The sequence below is a fragment of the Salarias fasciatus genome, chromosome 6 (assembly GCF_902148845.1).
Source record: "Salarias fasciatus chromosome 6, fSalaFa1.1, whole genome shotgun sequence".
Lineage (NCBI taxonomy): Eukaryota > Metazoa > Chordata > Actinopteri > Blenniiformes > Blenniidae > Salarias > Salarias fasciatus.
Window position 1 is genome coordinate 24,845,180 of NC_043750.1, and position 17,743 is coordinate 24,862,922.

Sequence of the window (17,743 nt, forward strand, 5' to 3'; positions counted from 1 at the left end):
TGAAACAATTTTACCTCAAGGTTGTTGTATGAGACTTGCGGCTAATTATCTTATTAAAAAGAAAGTAATTTCCTTGAAATTAGATAAATATGATTACATTCACCCTAAAAGCATCAGAAAGACTTGGATAACGTCCGTTGATACCTGATACAAATGCAGTTAGATCATTTTCCTCCTCCTTTGACAATTTCTTGAAATTCACTTATGGCCTGAGCAGAATGGGGATGGGAGCTGCAAGAATACATTGTGATAAACCTGCTTTATCCGCTTTTCTAAATATTAATACTCGTGTTGCACTTTTGCACTAACCTTTCTTGTGGAGTGTTATGGTGTTTGAAAGACTTTCTCTTTGCCCTTGCCTTTCCCTTGTGTCGTTTTCTGGTGTATGTGTTTATGTGTATGCATGCTTCTGTGTGTTGTATGTATTTTCACATACACTTTTAAAAATGAGATCACACTTAAAAGGTAACGTGCAGGATTTTCATTCAGAATATGAACAAGTCACAGATAAATTAATGGCGGTTTTAACTCTCCTGACAGACTTTCCGTCAGAACAAATTGGATATCATGAGAAAACTGGCAAACTGAGCTAAAGTGAACAACAGAATTGTGACATGTCGGAGGAAAATCTGATGCCACACACCTTTAACTGTGTATCTCTCCTTACTAACTGCTGATGTGTCTCACTAAGAGCACCACAGGCCGTATATGCTCCACAATGCATGTATGTCTTGTGGTGTACAGATTTTACGCGTGTCCCATCCCTGCTAACTCCTCCCCACCCTGCTGTAGGGCTCAAAACCCCACAGTTCCTGGCGGCTCTAATGGGTCGGTCTGGGTTGGGCAAACACAGGAGCTCCCCTCTGCGGTGTGGTCGAGCGGTACAGTCCAGCTCTAAAGGTGGGGACTGGCCTCAGGTAGGGTGGCTGTCAGTCATTGCCATGAAGACCACCTCTACCTGCGTCGTCACTAGCGCCACCCCCATTGCCCGTGATTTTAAAAGTGTGCGAGTACATCTGTGTGAGCCATCGCATGGCCTCAGAGACCTCCAGTCATGAGGAACTGCTCAGTCCCGCCTGCCATCTGGTTCACTGTTGTCAGCCATGTGTGCGGCTCCATCTTGCACCATTTATTCCATCTGATTGTGTCTGACTGACTTCAGTTTGGGATTGTTTAACCTGTTAGGCTCCACTCAGTTCACACAAGACTGTTGTTCACCTGTGTTACTGCAGTCTCGGTATGGTAAAGGCTTCCTCACTCATGTGACAAAGATACAGTGCTGGTCAGAATCGTTCACATCCCAGACTTCATGGGTACATAATTCAGTGTGTCCTCAGAGGAACTGCAATTCAAACATTCAGAATACTTAATAAATGTCCAAAGTTATTTAGGAATACTACAAGCTGGGAAAAAATGTGTCATCCTAAAAATATGTGAATACATTTATGGACCCAATTATTTGTCAGTTTTAGTGATGAATAAAATAGTTCCTCAAATATATCTGCCCAGTATGTGCATCTTCATCTTAGTGTCTATTATGCAGCCTTTCCAGTTCAGGATAGCTGCTCAAGCCTGACTATTTGTGATGGAACCTTACACCATGGCCATCACTGGGCAAACATCGAGAGACACACGCGCACGCGCACACACACACACACACACACACACACACACACACACACACACACACACACACACACACACACACACACACACACAGTTCTCAGGTTTTCCTTTAGCCTTAAGAACAAAATAACTTAGTAACAGAGCGGTCTCCAAAGTTTGATGCAAATTGTGAAAAGGACACCCAACTTCAGACTGAGCTCGATTAATGTGGAGTGCTGCTTTCAGCCTGCATCATTTGCTGCATACTTAACCAGTAATGACTCATTGGACAAAAGCCAAGAAGGACACCAATAATGAATGAAAAGCACAACTTGGCCAGACTAATGTTTTTAACCTTTCTAAATAAACCAGTCTTTCTGAGATAGCATTTTTTTGGACAGATTAAACCAGAGTAGAGCTCTTGGAATTTATTGTGTCAGTTTTTTTTTTTGTTTTTTTTTAATAGTTTTTTTTTTTATTTTTTATTTTTTTATTTTTTTGGATCCCCATTAGCTGTCACCAGGGTGACAACTAATCTTCCTGGGATCCATAACTACATACAACAATTATAAATAAGAACATGAGCAAAGTACATAAAACAGTGAGCAGAATGGATAAAACAATTACTCATGAAACGCAGTGCATGAAGACCATTAAACAATTGAATAAGAAAAAGAAGTAAAATAAATATACACACACAATTAAATAGAAGACCAGAAAACCAGATAGAACAAGACAATGATACAAATGAAACATACAACAAGATCTAAGAATGCACCTACAATGCAATCACGCTTTGAGGATTTTCGTGACCATAGTTTTAAAAGCTTTTATGTTGTTCTCCTTTCTTACAGTAGAAGGTAGCCTATTCCACAGATTCGCTGCCCTGTACATCACCGTTCACCGTGGAAGCGATATGTAATCTGCCACATGGGATCTAGTCAAATGAGAGTGGCGATCATGAACATAGATAATTTTTTCATATAGAGGCCTAGGTTTCATTTTTATCCGTATATTCTGAAAAAAAGTTCCAAGATTCCTCTGTAATCTCTTCTCCAAACACTGATGCATATAGTCAATGTGAGTCCGAAATGGGCAACGAAGAACTCGTCGTGCAGCTTTATTTTGCAGCACCTGTAGTTTATGAATATCTTTTTTTGTGGTACCCGACCATATGACTGAGCAATAATCCAGATGAGATAGAACTAAAGACTGAGTGACATATTTAACTGATGATTCTGATTATAGTTGAGTGAAGTTCTTAAAAAAATTACAGCCTAAACGTTCTAAAACTGTCACACATTGTAAAAATATCAAACATTCAATAACTGTCACACATTTTGAAGTCATGGAACATTCTAAAACTGACTGCCCCACCTGGTGGTGCTCAGGTGTGGGCAGGTCATTTGAGGGTGTCAGCTTAGCCGCTGGCAGGCTTTCTGGGCGGGTTTGGGGCGAGTCGTTCGTGCTCTGGCATTGCTGTGCAGGACACGGTCTCAGCTTCCAGGACAGTGAAGGGGACATTGGGATGCCGTGCATCCTGGGATGGGTGCTCATCCGACTGCTGAGGTACAGAGCTGCAGCAGTGCAAACGTTAAACACATGCTGTGACCAGCTGTTGCTGTGCCGTGTGCTAACTTGCTGTAGTTCTGTTCCAGTCGCATGATTGGGTCAGCGTGGGGCGGCTCTCATTATCGTTTAACTTATTGTCTCTCAAAGCACAGACAAATGCAATCTATCGAAAAGTCTGTCGACCATGTTTCATATGTATGTCAAAGAAAACTAATTTCACAACCAGCCAAAACATGAATGTGCACAAGAAAGATAAACATGGACTAGTCAACATGGAGTAGGAGCCATGGAACAAGTTTTAAACCAGATGCCTGATGGACTGGAAATGAAGTTGAGTTGCAGAATCAATCAATAGATACAATCAGGAAACTTGTGGATCTCTGTATGAAACATTTGCATCTGTCCATGGTGTATTAAATGTTTATTCTCAGTGTCTATATGCAAGTTAATGTGTGGTTAATCATATTTTCAGACAGTAAAGAACGGATAGATTTCTAATTTATCTGTTTATGCTCTCAGCTATTTTCTTAAAAACCAAGGACACCAATAATTCTGACCAGCACTGTTCATGGTATCAATACCTTGTTTAATTTCCTTTTCCCCTTTGCATTTCTCTTCCTCTGTCTCCCGCTTTTTTTTTCCTGTTCCTCTTTATTATTCTCTACTTGTTCTCCTCCCTGCCCTTCTCTCTGCCTCCTTGTTTCTCTCCGTTGCTATTCCTCTCTCCTCTCTGCCACTTGGTAGATATTAATGCCCAGGCTCGTAAGCTCCAGAGGAACAGGGCAAAAGGGACACTGACCCTGCCCCGATCCAGCAACTCATCCTTCTGTCGCAGCCTCAGCGAGACAAGCCTCAACCAGGTGAGGTCTCCTGCTGAAGCGCAGCTCCGGTGATTAATTGTCATTATTCACTGAAGTCTTTTCAAAGTGCCTTAAATCTTGAACGTGTGTGTGTGTGTGTGTGTGTGTGTGTGTGTGTGTGTGTGTGTGTGTGTGTGTGTGTGTGTGTGTGTGTGTGTGTGTGTGTGTGTGTGTGTGCAGCTTGGAGTGGGAGATGAGCCCAAGCGCTATTACTCCACCCTGCCGGGACCCTTAAGAGGCCGAGAACGTGAGATAGCCTCAAGCAGCCGGAGGAAAGAGGACGGGGGCCATGGAGGAGGAGGCGGAGGGGTGAAGCACTCCCTGTACCAGTCCCCTCATCTCCTGCTGCTTCAGGGATACAATCGACAGGTGAGGATGGAGAATAAATGTTTGTGCTGAAGTTAAAGACCGCTGCTGATAGACTCTGTTGTGTTGCAGGACTGCCTGGTTTACCTGCTGAACAGGGAGCAGCACACGGTCGGACAGGAGACTCCGTCAGCCCGTCCCAATATCTGCCTCTTTTCTCCCGACATCCTGCCCCTCCACTGCCGCTTACGCCGCGTCCCCGCACCCCGGCGCCATCCCATCAACAGCAGCAAGTCGGAGGACCCGGCTGAGTGTCAGCGGTTCTGCGTCGCCGTCGAGCCGGTGCTCAACGCCACCGTCCTGGTGAACTTCTCCCGCTGCGAGCGCTCCACCACGCTTCGACACGGCGACCTCCTTTCCTTCGGCGCACACTACATCTTTCTGTACAAAGACCCTTCAGGAGCCAAACCGCTTCCCGCGCAAACCTTGGCACGCCTTCGCTCGCTCGGCCAGCTGTACGACACCGGGGCAGAGGAGGGAGAGGGCGGAGCGCAGACCTGTAAGATGTGCGGCTCCGTGCTGAAGGACAGGTCCTCGCAGGTCTCCAGCGCCCCGGCGGTCAGGCGGAGCTTCAAGCCTCACTTGGTAAAGCCTCGCAGCGTGGGGACGTCGACGGCAGCGCCCCCTATTCAGTCTGGAGGCGAAGGAGGAGGAAGAGGAGGAATAGGTCAGAAAAGGAGGCTTCAGCTGGAGTTTGACCAGGCTCACGAGGATCAGCTGTTAAACAGGATTGTGTCTCTCATTGAACCTGGAGGTTAGTGCCGTGAATGGTGAAATGATGAAAAATGTAAACATTTTTGTGTAAAACAACAGCATTTTTATCTGAGGTGTAAAAGATTTTCTGTCTAAAGTTTATCATCCTGACTTTCATCCCTCTGTCTTTTCCACTTATCTAGTTTGGATGAAAATATCAATTGGAAAGAAACTCAGACATCTCTCCAATCCAAATCAAATCCATCTTTATTTATAAAGCACTTAGAACACTGACAGGGACTCAAAGTGCTGTGCACATAAATAAATAACACAATAACAACCTTAAAAATACAAAAAAATAGATACAATAGAGATTTAAAATAAGTACAAACAATACATAAAATAAGCTCACACAGTAATACCAGCATGGTAGTAAAAGCCAAGGAGAAGAGGAAGGTTTTAAATTTGGATTTAAAGAGATAAGGAGGAAGCCGCTCTGAAGTACAATGGGAAATTGTTCTATAGTCTGGAGTCAAGAACAGTTCAGAAAGGTGTGGTGGGACAAAACCAAGGAGCAATTTAAAAGCCAATAGCAGGATTTTAGAATGGATTTTAAAATGAACTGGGTGAAGTGAGGCTGAAACAATTCAAAAGTGCTCATATTTATGTTTTCCAGTAAAAAGACGTGCAGCAGCATTTTTGACCAACTGAAGGTGAGAGATAGGACCCACTGACCCCAACATGAAGTGCTTTGTAGTAAAACAGCTCAGCGACTAAAGCATAAGCTACTGCCTCAAAGTGCTGCAAATCAAGAACTTGCTTTATTTTAGATACCTGCCTCAAATTACAAAAGCTTAGTGTTGTGATTGTCAAGCTGAATGTTTGAGTTTTTCATGGTGGACTCAACATATTGAGGCAGAGGAACAGGATCAATGGGGGAGTCACAGTATAATTACAGTAGAAAGATATAATTTCTCCAGCTGTGTCTCTCCTGACATGAACTGACAGTCTTATTCTAAAGGATCCCTGAGAAAAGCATTTCATTACTAAAGTACTAAAATACAGTGGTGCACACTAACCGGTATAAGAGATGTATCAGCTGATTTAATGTAGCATAAATGGAATCTCATTTGTTTGGCTTGAGCAGTGATCAGTTTCCTTTTTTAGATCATTATATTTCTGCTTCTTAAACCTGAAAATGTACTTTCAATTTCTGAGAACCAGACCACATTTCCAGGTTTTCTTTTAGTATTCTTTTGGTGGTAAAGCGAATCCTCTCAAACCCGTCTGTTTTCACTTGCCGTGATCTGCAAGCCTCGGTGGACAGCATTAAAAGCGCATTAGCAGTTTTCATGAGCGGATGCTCCACACCTGTCTCCTTTGCTCAGGTGACGACCACAAGCTGACACCTGCCTACCTGCTGTGTCTGTGCATACAACACTCTGCCTCAGCCTTCCCGCCGGGGAGTTTCGGAAAGCTGCTACTCAAGATTGTTCGACGGATCCAGACCATCGCGTGGGTCAGTGTCTCTGTGTACTCTGCTCTCTGCTTAAGATGATCTCATGTGGAGAGAAACCGATCAGCCAGGCCAGGTCAGGTGAATGGTTAAACAGGCTGGCGTATCACATGGGTTGGACTGTATTTCACTCCTGCTTGGCCGACATAATCTCTTTTAACTAAATAATGACCTTGCTGTCTTGATGGTAGCTTTCTTTGGTAGCAATCTTTGAGAGACTTAGATGTTGGTCTCAATTATAATAGAGTTATGTCAACAACTTTGATGATTGAGTGAATAAAGCAGCTTTGGGATGCTCTATCATGCCATGGATTTCAGGAAAATCACAATTAGTTTGATACCTGGTGCACTGAATAGTCCAGTGTAGCTATATTTACTACCAGCTACTTTAGTGTGTTTAAAAATTAATAGTTCTGTTGCTTTTGTTTGTTTTGTTTTTGCAGTGAAGTGGAAGGTTTTTGGTTTAAACACCCTCAGCAGCACTGAATTGTAATTTCTTCACTCAAGTTATTGGTCTTTGCTGAAAGGAAGGTGGGATTCTTCCATCTCTAGGGGCCTTTTTATATTCAGCTGAGTGGAGCGTTGGGTAATTATCAACCTGCTGCACTGTGAGTTCGCTCGGTTTTGTGAACATGATAGTGGTATTTCATTCTGCAGGTTAGCAATAGGGCCGTGAAGTGTGGCTCTCCTACGCGTATTCTAAAAGTTTAATGAGCACTTAATTGCTACGTGTGTGTGTGTGTGACTGTGTATGTGTGTGTGTCTGTGTGTGTGTATCTTGCAGGAAAGGACAAAGGAGCTGGCTCAGAAGCAAGCTCAGCAGTGAGTATCACTTTCCAACTTGTGTTAAGAAGGAAGAAAGCATAGGTCCTCATGTATGGGCACTGGACTTCCTTGTGTCGGTTTAACCCATTTTTTTCCTGTGTTTGTGTTTGTGTTTGTGTTGATATCCATGTAGCCAAGATCCAGCGTCCCTATCTCTGCTCAACATCTCAGACCTGGTCCCAGATCTGCAGACCATCTTCTTCTGGATGTCCAACTCCATCGAGATCCTCTACTTCATACAACAAAGAGCACCAGCATACACACACAGCATAGAGACTATGCAAGGTACGCACAAACACACACGCACATGCACAGAGTCTTAATTACATTACCCACAGTGACGTACAGTGAATACTGACACAGCTACAACCCTCACTTTCCCTCTCAGTCTGCGTCCATTAAATGTGCCTCTCTCTCTCTTTCTCTGTCTCTCTCTCTCTGTCTCTCTCTCTCTCTCTCTCTCTCTCTGTAGGGTCAAAAGAGTCGTTGCTATCGGCGACTATATCAGCCAATGAGGAGGCTATGACAATCTTGGAAGAAGTCATCATGTACACTTTCCAGCAATGTGTCTACTATATCACCAAGGTAATCTGTCACTGTGCCATCAGGACCATCCTCCTAATGAGCAGGACGATGTTTTGTCCTGTTTTTAAACCGAGTGGATGAATGATAATAGACTGCCGTTGACACTAAAGGCCTGATTCAGTTGTTCCACATGTAAACCCACACACACACCGACACACAACTTTACACAAAGCCACAGGAGGTAATAACGAGAACGGGTTGCGTTATTCTGTGATTTTTAGATCGCATTTCTTTCACACATGTTTAGGTGTGTGTGTCTGTGTTGACAAGGAAAATGAAGTAGGTGAAGTTGGGCCCATCAATGTAGCAGGAATGTATATAATATTCCTGTATGGCCACTTTTTCATTAGCTGCTCTCGGTGATTGAATGTGTGATAGAAACATAACATGTCTGTTTGTGTGTGTGTGTGTCCGTCTAGGCGCTTTATGTTGTGTTACCGGGTTTGTTGGACTGTAATCCATTCCCGGTCGACACCTCTGAGCCATGCTGGAAAGGCGGTGTCGGGTTTCCTGAGCCAATTCGGAGGGTCCTGCAGGTAAGCCTGTGTGTGATATTAGGTTTTGTGCTGGGCAATCATGTTTTCCAGAATTCTTCAAACCACGTTAAACTTTTGGGATAGATAGTGTGTCATCTTTAAAACGCACATCGAATCGTCTTGTAGGTCAGATATTGTAACAATGCTGTTACTGAAATGTGGATGTGGCAACAGGCTGCAACCCGTCATGGAAATTTAAAGAGGAATATATCACATTCAATTTCTAATATTAGAATAATTTTGTTTCTGATGGATTTTCTATTAGGGTCTGTTCTCATTTTCACACGGTGTTGTAGTTTGAAACTCTCACCTCGCTCTAAGGATATTTCTAGTTTAAATCCGGGATGCGTTCCTGTGTGGAGTTTGAGCGTTCTCCCTGTGCATGTGTGGGATTTTCTCTCTGTATTGCTTTTCCTATACTGTAAAAACATTGTGATTGAACATTGTGTGTCTCTCTGTTTGTCTGTGATGTACCTAATGCCCATGAGCCTGAGTGTATAGTGGTTTAGATGACAGATGGATGTATTTCCCACAATTTAAACCTTATGGAGCTTAATTAGAAAAGATGTCAAGATTACATGTACAGGTGTCAATTCACATGTATTTCCTTGCTCGCAGGTTTTTCAGACTGCACAGGAGCTCTTGCAGGGCTACCAGGTTCACCCAGAGATACAGGCTCAGATGTTTGCCTACCTCTTCTTCTTCTCCAACGTGTCACTTTTTAACCAGCTCATGGACAAAGGTAGGGCAAAAATCATGCACGCTCACAGACTCACTTCCATTAGGCCTCCCGGCGGGGATTGCACAGTTGTATGAGAGAGACAGTGAGTGGGAGCCTGTGTCCTTGTGTCCTTGTCAGCAATTTGACAGGGACTAACCCAGATTTGTCCTCAATGCCCTTCTCCTATCTGCATTGTTTCCCCCTCCTCCTCCTCCTCCTCCTCCTCCCCCTCCTCCTCCTCCTCCTCCTCCTCCTCCTTCTTGCTTTCCTCCTTTCCATCTGGTCATCGGGGGATGAGACAAAGAAGAGTAGAGGTGGGATTGGGTGGAGAAGAGCAAGAGAAGGTAGAGAAAGAGAGGGGCAAACTGAAGGGTGAAGGGCTGTAAGGCCAATTGTTATGATGACCTTGCTAAAAGTCATTTACCTTGTCTAAATACAGAAAATGGTCATTTAGCTCCGGCGTTATCTACATGTCCATCCACCTCACCACACCCTCAGTTCAGCTATACGCACACACACACACACACACACACACACACACACACACACACACACACACACACACACACACACACACACACACACACACACACACACACCAACCATATGTCTTCATTAGCTGCTGCAGACAGGAGAGATCACATGTCTGGCAAAGGGAGAAGGAGAAATACTTTTATATTCATGCGAAGGGGCTACTCCGTCCCCCACCTCAATTCTCCCTCTCTCGTCTCGACATAGTGTCTCCCTCTGTCTGTCTGTCTGTCTGTCTGTCTGTCTGTCTGTCTGTCTGTCTCTCTCTCTCTCTCTCTCTCTCTCTCTCCTTCACCTGTTTTTTTTTTTGGTTGCTCATTGATATTTCTCCATTGGTGGTGTCCATGGTAACAGTGAAGTGAGTTTGTAGCAGGTAACGCTGACGTCTGCACTAGGCGCTCTGCATCACACTCACACACCCACACCGATACAGAGTCGTTAACTCACTGACATTCAGTGACACATTACAGAGATCGCACACACGCACTCACACACACATTGTTGCAAACAGATTTTGGACACACACACGCTCAAGATTATGGGATGTAGAGTGGTGGAGACACTTTACGGTTGTGTGCCCTGACGTCCCGCACCCCACAAACACATTGGAACACAACACTCTTTGTTGTGAAGGACGTTTGATCGAGGGCGCGCGACGGCTTCCCTTTATTTAAAAGCACTTCTGTGTTTCTAACGCAGCCCCTTTGTATCACTATGACACCTTTGCCAAGAGGTTAAATGATGTCTCGTCTGTTCCTGATGCCTCACACATAGATTACGGTATGCCTAGACATAAGCCTATTACAGAAGGGAGGGCGTGTGTGTGTGTGCGCGCACTCACATCCTAAACATATGGCAGAATATTTGAAGGGGTTCTGCTTGTGTGCAGTTTGTAGATAATGCTGTGAGTTCATTGTTTGAATGACGTGCCCCAGCATTGCCTGACTTGCAGAGGAAGACATTTTTGCAGACACATTCAGCTCAACACTGGAACTCAAACATTTTTTTGTTTTTGGTATGGAGAAAGTGATTCAAGGCACTAAGCAGTATAAATTATCATGCATAACATGTGCTGATTGGAGTTGGTTGATGAGGTTTATTTGTTGTTTCTATTTGTGAATGATGTCAGGGAAAATTAGGTCCTTGGTTCAGAACATTTACCAGCAAATAATGTGGAGAAGCTGATCAATGAGAACCCAGTAATTATGATTGTGTATTCCTTTTTTCGGTATCAATAGTTATTGTAGAAACAAAAGATAAGTCCAAAAATTACAGTAGGAGTCAAGTTGAGAATAAAATTTAGTTTTAGTGATACAAAACTGATTATTATTTATTTTGTGCTATTTTTTTCCTTCTTCCGCTTGGTGGGAACTGAATAAACCAGATTACAACAATTATCTGTGTGGCCTTAACCTGACAGATATCATATTACCGAAGTTTGACCATGCATTATTGAGGCTAAAATGGATGCATAAATGAAATGTACATTGACCAGAACATTATGACCAGTGGCAGGTGAGGTGAATAACACCCACAGTCTTTTAATTGATGATGTGTGGGATTCATCAGATTTTACATGAACATGTTTATCTCAAAGTTGATGTGTTAGAAGCAGATAAAAAGGCAAGCATATTTGCTGTTCAAAACTGGTCCAAGGAAAGGAAATGCACATGTAGAGGTGCGCAAAGTCTCATTTTATACTAACACAAAAGATAATATTCATTTGTAAATTCAGACGCATTGCACACAGAGAAACTGCTGTGAAAGTTAATCCTGGTTCTCATCAAAAGGTGTCAGAAAACACAGTGAGGAACAGAATTACTAACAAAGAGATGTAACACACAAGTGGAAGAGTTATCACATATAGCATCATCACCTTCGTAAGTTATCACAAAACTCCCTTCCAGTTATATTCTGCAATGTAGAGAAAGACAGGCGGTGTGCAGCACGACTGCGGTCAGCTGAGCCTCCTGCAGCAGCACATTTGTATTCTGCAAGAAGCAGGCGGTGGCTGGCTGTTGCTATTGTTTCACTGACTTCAATCACAACTTAATTAAAAATTAATGTCTGTGTTGCCATACAGTGTGCGCACGCACACGCACACGCACACACTCAGGAGTACACGATCAGTATTAATTTGCATTTTACATGTATGTATATATATATATATATATATATATATATATATCAGCTGATGTGTTTCTCAAGAAGTGAAAACCCCCTCTGTGTGTGTGTGTGTGTGTGTGTGTGTGTGTGTGTGTGTGTGTGTGTGTGTGTGTGTGTGTGTGTGTGTGTGTGTGTGTGTGTGTGTGTGTGTGTGTGTGTGTGTGTGTGTGTGTGTGTGTGTGTGTAGGTCCATCTCGAGGCTGGTTCCAGCGCTCCAAGGTGCTGCAGATTCAGACGTGTTTGCGGATGGTGATGGAGTGGGTGAGCAGGTCTGGTCTGGGACATCTTGGTGATAAATTCTTCACCAAGCTCAACAGCACTGTGTCTATACTGGCCACACCACCACAGCAGCTCACACAGGTAACAAACACACACACTTATAATGTGTTTTACTTTGACAATGCTTCCCATACTGCAATTTTTTTTGTTCAACTTTTTAGTTTGAATGATGTCTTTTTTCACCCTACGTGAGTTTTATTATTAAATGCTGTTGGGTTGCAAAAACAAGTGATAAGTCTATGTGAATGATCTGCCACCATTGGAATTGAAGCGTCTTTCATTCTTTTTACTCATCACGGTTACATTTACAATAAATTAATTTCTGAAACCATAAATAGCTTTATGTTCCATCTGTTCCTATTCATCTTGATTTCTTCTCATTATGAATCAATAAAAAAAAAGGTTTTCCTTTGAATTACAGATTTGTTTTTTCACTTTGAAAACCACCGGGCTATGAAATGCAAACTTTGTTATATATAGTATGATAAACACGTTTGTCAGAACTAAAGTGACACCATTCATCTTGTTGGCTAATGTTCTGTTCCACACTGATGAATGGGAACTTCTGACTGCATGTCAGTCTCCTTCACCCCCTCAGTCTCTGCCACAGCTTCTGATTTCTCTTTACTCCTTGCCTGCAGATGGGCTGGAGAGCATTGTCCAGTGAGCACCCAGCTCTGAAACCGGTCCAGCTCCACAGGATTCTGACTCAGTACCAGCTCACAGCTGAGATCGGCCCGGTCCCACTGTGGCAGCCCAGCAGTGAGGATGAGGCATATATATACAGGACAGGTACATGTATGCTTTTTTTTATGGTTTTGTGATTGCTACACTTGAGAAGAATTATCAGCTTTGTAGTTTTGGGAACATAAGAAACTTTCAGTGTCTGAATCTCGATGCTTTTGTTGACCACCTTCACTGTTTAAACTGTCATTAAACTAGAACATGATAGCTTTTCACATGAACTTTTTTCTTTTTAGACTGAGAAAGGTTTTACATTGTCAGGTGTGTGTGTGTGTGTGTGTGTGTGTGTGTGTGTGTGTGTGTGTGTGTGTGTGTGTGTGTGTTGTGCATGCACTAACATCAGTTCATGTATGTCATTAGTGGACCTCCTGGAGAGCTTCGAGAACCACCCTCCCATCGTGCTGCCCAGCGCCGGCTTCAGAGTGGACCTGGACAGCGAGTGCGTGGAGGACAGCATCTACCGGCAGCTGCTGTACATCCGACACTACCTGTGGGGGCTGCGCACCAAGGCACAGGCACACAACAGTGCTCCCAGTGTGCACACACACTCCAACGGTACCAACACGGCCGACTGGCCGGACGTTCAGGTCAGGAAGACACACACATACACACACACATACTGTCAAATACACACACCTTAGAATAATCCCAGGCCATGTGCCCCAGCAGCTGTGGCTGTTGAGGAGTTCCTCATAATCCCACAAATGAAAGACAAAACCCCTCTACTCCAGCCAACCCGTACACACACACACACACACACACACACACACACACACACACACACACACACACACACAGATACACACTCACAGAAACCTAGACATGGTTAAATCATGGTTAATCTGATTAGTCTTCAGGCTGTCTAATTAGTGGGAACGGCTGACTAGACCATAATCCTCAGAGTTACAGCACCCTCATATGTACACATGCACGAGCACACAGAAACATGCACACATTCACAAATGTGTCAAACAGAAAATGTGTCTGTTCACCAGTAACACATTCAGGCTGTAGACAACTGAAGCACTCGCACAGGGATTCTGTGTCACTGAGTGTGAAAGAAGAAATGTCCCATTTGCTCCCTTTAGCTCTCACGCTGAACTCTTTTGTCTCTGTGTCGTCACACAGAGGGAGCTGCTGCCTCCGGCCCACAGCAGTCCCCGTTCCGGGGGTCCCGGAGACGAGGTGATAGCGGAGATGGGAGAGGAAAGAGGACGTGACAGACCCTCGGGCCAGTCCCACACGCACAGCCTCAGAAGGAACGGCACCATCCACCACCCTCGACCGGCGAATCCCGACCCATCCTGCCTCCTGACCCCTCCCAACACCCCGCTCTACCCAGAGGGGGGTGGAGGAGGGGGGCCCGGCCCAGCCATCGGTACCATCATTCAGAGTAACGGATGCACCAGCAGAACTGTGGCAGAATGTAAAAAAGCCAATGGACTAATCACCAACGGGCTTGAGGGTAGGCGAAGTCATTACACATCACACACTTTATAAAAAGACGGACGAGGTGTGTCTACTTCTAAAAATAAAGGCAGTACGAGAGATGGCGTCCTGCTCTGGTGAAGCCAGAAATAGTAGCCAAAAATATGAACAAAGAACCTTCCTCAGCTGAGTTGTGGCTGTTTTATCCATTTGTGATGATGCGGCAACCATCCACAAGGGGGCGATAAAGATGCTTTAGTTTTGGAGACTGCCATCTCATCCATCTTTTTATTCAGTTACACAAGGTGGAGAAAACAAAATACCCAAAGGGGGATGAGTTCAGTTAAAATAGTAATTAAAGGCCTGTGAAAAGCTGTGAAGCCCACTGACGACTCACCTCTCGTTTATACCTGCTTCGTCGAAGTCAGGGTCACAGTCAGCCTTGTGCTAAAAACAGCAATTCAAATTCACCAAGGAGAGGTTAAAAGTCTATTGAAGAGCTCGCAAAGAAAACCACACAATCATCCATTCACAGCAAATTTAGGGATTATAATTTACTAAACAAGCAAGGCTTTGAATTGTGTGAGGAAGCCTGATCATCTTGAGAAAACCAACACAGGAAAAACAAGCAAACCTCACCTAGACTGCACCTCAAAATGGAAACACCTCAGCTGTGTGTGCTTGTAGTGGTTGAGACTATTAGAGCAATGATCTGTGGTGCTTTACTTTGTGATCTGAGACCAACATTTAACAACAACATCAACTACTGATATACAATATCAGTTCAGCTGCTCTGTGTTACACTGTAGCATTTTCAACTCTATTAAATGCAACAAAGTAATAGATGTTTCCAGTGTAACTTGGTTGTAGCAGTTTGAGAGTAGTAGCAAGACAACATACAGAATGCAGATATAAAAATATATTTCATGTGTTCGTAATGAATTATTAAAGTACGAGAGGACAATTCCATCACATTAACAGCAGAGTTGCTTCAACAGCTTGAAGCCTGTTGATTAGCTGTGCACAGCAGTATTTCTCCATCAGTCAGTACAGTTTGACCTCTGCAGACTCCTGTCTGAATCCTGTGTGTGTTACTTAGGCTCTGCATTCGCTGCTCGAGCTTGTGCCTCAGTTTGTGTTTGTTTCATGTGTACAACACTTCAGTTGTTTGTCCAACCCCATAGCAAGACCCTGTGTGTGTTTTTGTGTGTGTGTGTGTGTGTGTGTGTGTGTGTGTCTGTGTCTTCTGTGCTTTTGGGTGTCCGTGTCCTCTGCAGGGTGTATTAGTGGGTGTGAGTTTCCTTTCCCTGTGTCCTCCTCTGGCGTTCCTTCCCTTCCTGATGACTTGTGTGTGGTGTTTGTAGTGGAACTGGACAAAGGACCCTATGGACTGGGCATGGGACTCATAGACGGCCTGGTGAGTAAAAACGGTCGTTCGTCGTACACAAACACATATTTTACTGCTCATCTGAACCACGTCTCAGCCGAGGGTGAAATCAGTTGGGTTAGGTTCACCAATTTTAACTTTTATTTTATATTTTATAATAGAAGTCCATGTGACTTTTTGCTCCATGGAGGTGATGGTTTCACTGTTTATTCTCATGACTGCAGCACAAAGTGATGTGTCCTCCCTCCTGCAGCACACTCCTCTTAACGCTCCCGGTATTTACATCCGGACTCTGATTCCTGACGGTCCGGCTGCTTCCGACGGCAGGCTGAGGATCGGAGACCGCATCCTGGCTGTGAACGGGACCAGCCTGATCGGAGCCGACTACCAGAGGTATGCTTACACTCTGAGATGAATGATACTCATGGGTGATATCGACATTGATAAGTGTGTGAGAGGTCTTCCGACAACGTTAACCCCCGCCTCCCTGCTCCTCACTGTCAGCCTCTTAAGCCAATTGATCTCTGCGATTGATTGGTTGAAGGCCAGACAGTGATGCCCCGTATCCTGGCTCTGTCTCTGCTGAGCTTCATGTAACTGGACTCTGTCTTTCTCCGTCCACTTCCCCCCGCGCAGCGCTGTGGATCTGATTCGTCTGGGAGGAGGTCGGCTGCGATTCCTCGTGGCCAAGTCAGACCCCGAGGTCTCCGAGAAGATCAGTGCCTCCTCCTGCTGACCCGCCCAGCTGCCCAGCGACGGCACGCACAACACGCCAAGCAGCACTGGAGAGGGGAGACGATGAAGGACAGTTGTGTGCGCCGATAATCTAGGAACACACATGCAAACCTACCCATAAGAACTCAGAACACATGAATGTGAAACCAAGCGTCAGCACAAAGCCAATCAAACTGGAGATAATGCTACATGACTCTTACCCCCAGCTGCCAGACCCGATTCCCTCCGGTGGACTCTTGTCTAATTTTGTGAAACAGCCAGAATCTGAGACCCAGAGGAAGCCACAATGAGGGAAGTCACCTAATTACCAAGCATTGGAGGTGGGCTTGATCTTTGCAGCCAGCAGTCTGATGTGGTTTAAAGCACAGTGGACTGTCTTCACCTTTGGAGCATGCCTGACCTTTTCCACCCGTATTTCAGAGTCATTTCTATAGTTCCTTGCAGATGTAAATAGCTTGAGGACATCACTACCAAACACTGAGACAGCCGAGGACCGACTGAAAATGTCTCGCTCCGCTACTTTTACACCGAATTGTTTTCTAAACCTGTTTGCTAGCAACTTCCAAAGCCCTGCGTCCGTCTGCTCCACACACCAAAACTTTGTGAATGAATGATTGAAGATCTTTGCACTGGAGAGTGGACATAACAACAGAGGCGCAAGCTCAAGTGTTTCTATACATACAGCCAAGCTGTCCCACGGGACCCCTAACTCCACTGGGGGGGAGAAAAAAAAAAGCTTTGTACTCTCAGTGGAGGAGCTGAGTTTCACATGCACAGTTCTGCTGTGTGTGAAACGCTCTGTAAATAGCTGATTGTAAATATTTCACATTGTTACATATTGTTGGGCTTTCAAAAAGAAATTGCATTGGGGTTCCTCTGTCGTGTTTGCTTCCTGATGTGTTCAGTCAGCAAACACCAAAACTGATGGGAAAGACAAAAGTAATCAGTGTTTTCTGAAATGAGAGAAAGTTTGTTTATTTGTTTTTCTAAACGATGTACTTTTTTCAGTTCTATAAGCAGGAATGTACGACTTGTGCAGTGAAGAAATGCATCTTTTACACAAAAAAAACGTTTTGGTATGTAGTCACCAGTGGTGTACCAGATCAGAAACAATCAGTTGAGGCACGATGTCAAATGTACAGTACACCTGAATTCCCATGAAAAGACCATTAACTGCAACTTTCAGATAAAATG

The 17,743-nt window shown here is 44.3% G+C and overlaps 1 protein-coding gene across 5 annotated transcripts in view; it reads left to right on the forward strand.

The window, feature by feature from the left end:
- Positions 1–16,579, forward strand: part of radil (Ras association and DIL domains) — a 19,713-nt gene extending 3,134 nt beyond the window's left edge. Inside the window, exons 3-19 of one of the 5 annotated variants that reach the window (XM_030094408.1) lie at positions 793–900; positions 3,922–4,037; positions 4,218–4,406; positions 4,476–5,157; positions 6,485–6,615; positions 7,397–7,437; positions 7,562–7,722; positions 7,910–8,022; positions 8,442–8,558; positions 9,177–9,300; positions 12,164–12,336; positions 12,897–13,047; positions 13,360–13,586; positions 14,128–14,464; positions 15,705–15,844; positions 16,068–16,207; positions 16,451–16,579. In XM_030094408.1, the coding sequence (XP_029950268.1) occupies positions 793–900; positions 3,922–4,037; positions 4,218–4,406; positions 4,476–5,157; positions 6,485–6,615; positions 7,397–7,437; positions 7,562–7,722; positions 7,910–8,022; positions 8,442–8,558; positions 9,177–9,300; positions 12,164–12,336; positions 12,897–13,047; positions 13,360–13,586; positions 14,128–14,464; positions 15,705–15,844; positions 16,068–16,207; positions 16,451–16,550 (3,050 nt within the window). In that variant the 3' untranslated portion in view covers positions 16,551–16,579. The remainder of the gene's footprint in view (positions 1–792; positions 901–3,921; positions 4,038–4,217; positions 4,407–4,475; positions 5,158–6,484; positions 6,616–7,396; positions 7,438–7,561; positions 7,723–7,909; positions 8,023–8,441; positions 8,559–9,176; positions 9,301–12,163; positions 12,337–12,896; positions 13,048–13,359; positions 13,587–14,127; positions 14,465–15,704; positions 15,845–16,067; positions 16,208–16,450) is intronic. The other 4 variants (XM_030094410.1, XM_030094409.1, XM_030094411.1 and 1 more) reach the window with 4 other exon arrangements.
- The last annotated feature ends 1,164 nt before the right edge of the window (positions 16,580–17,743 follow it).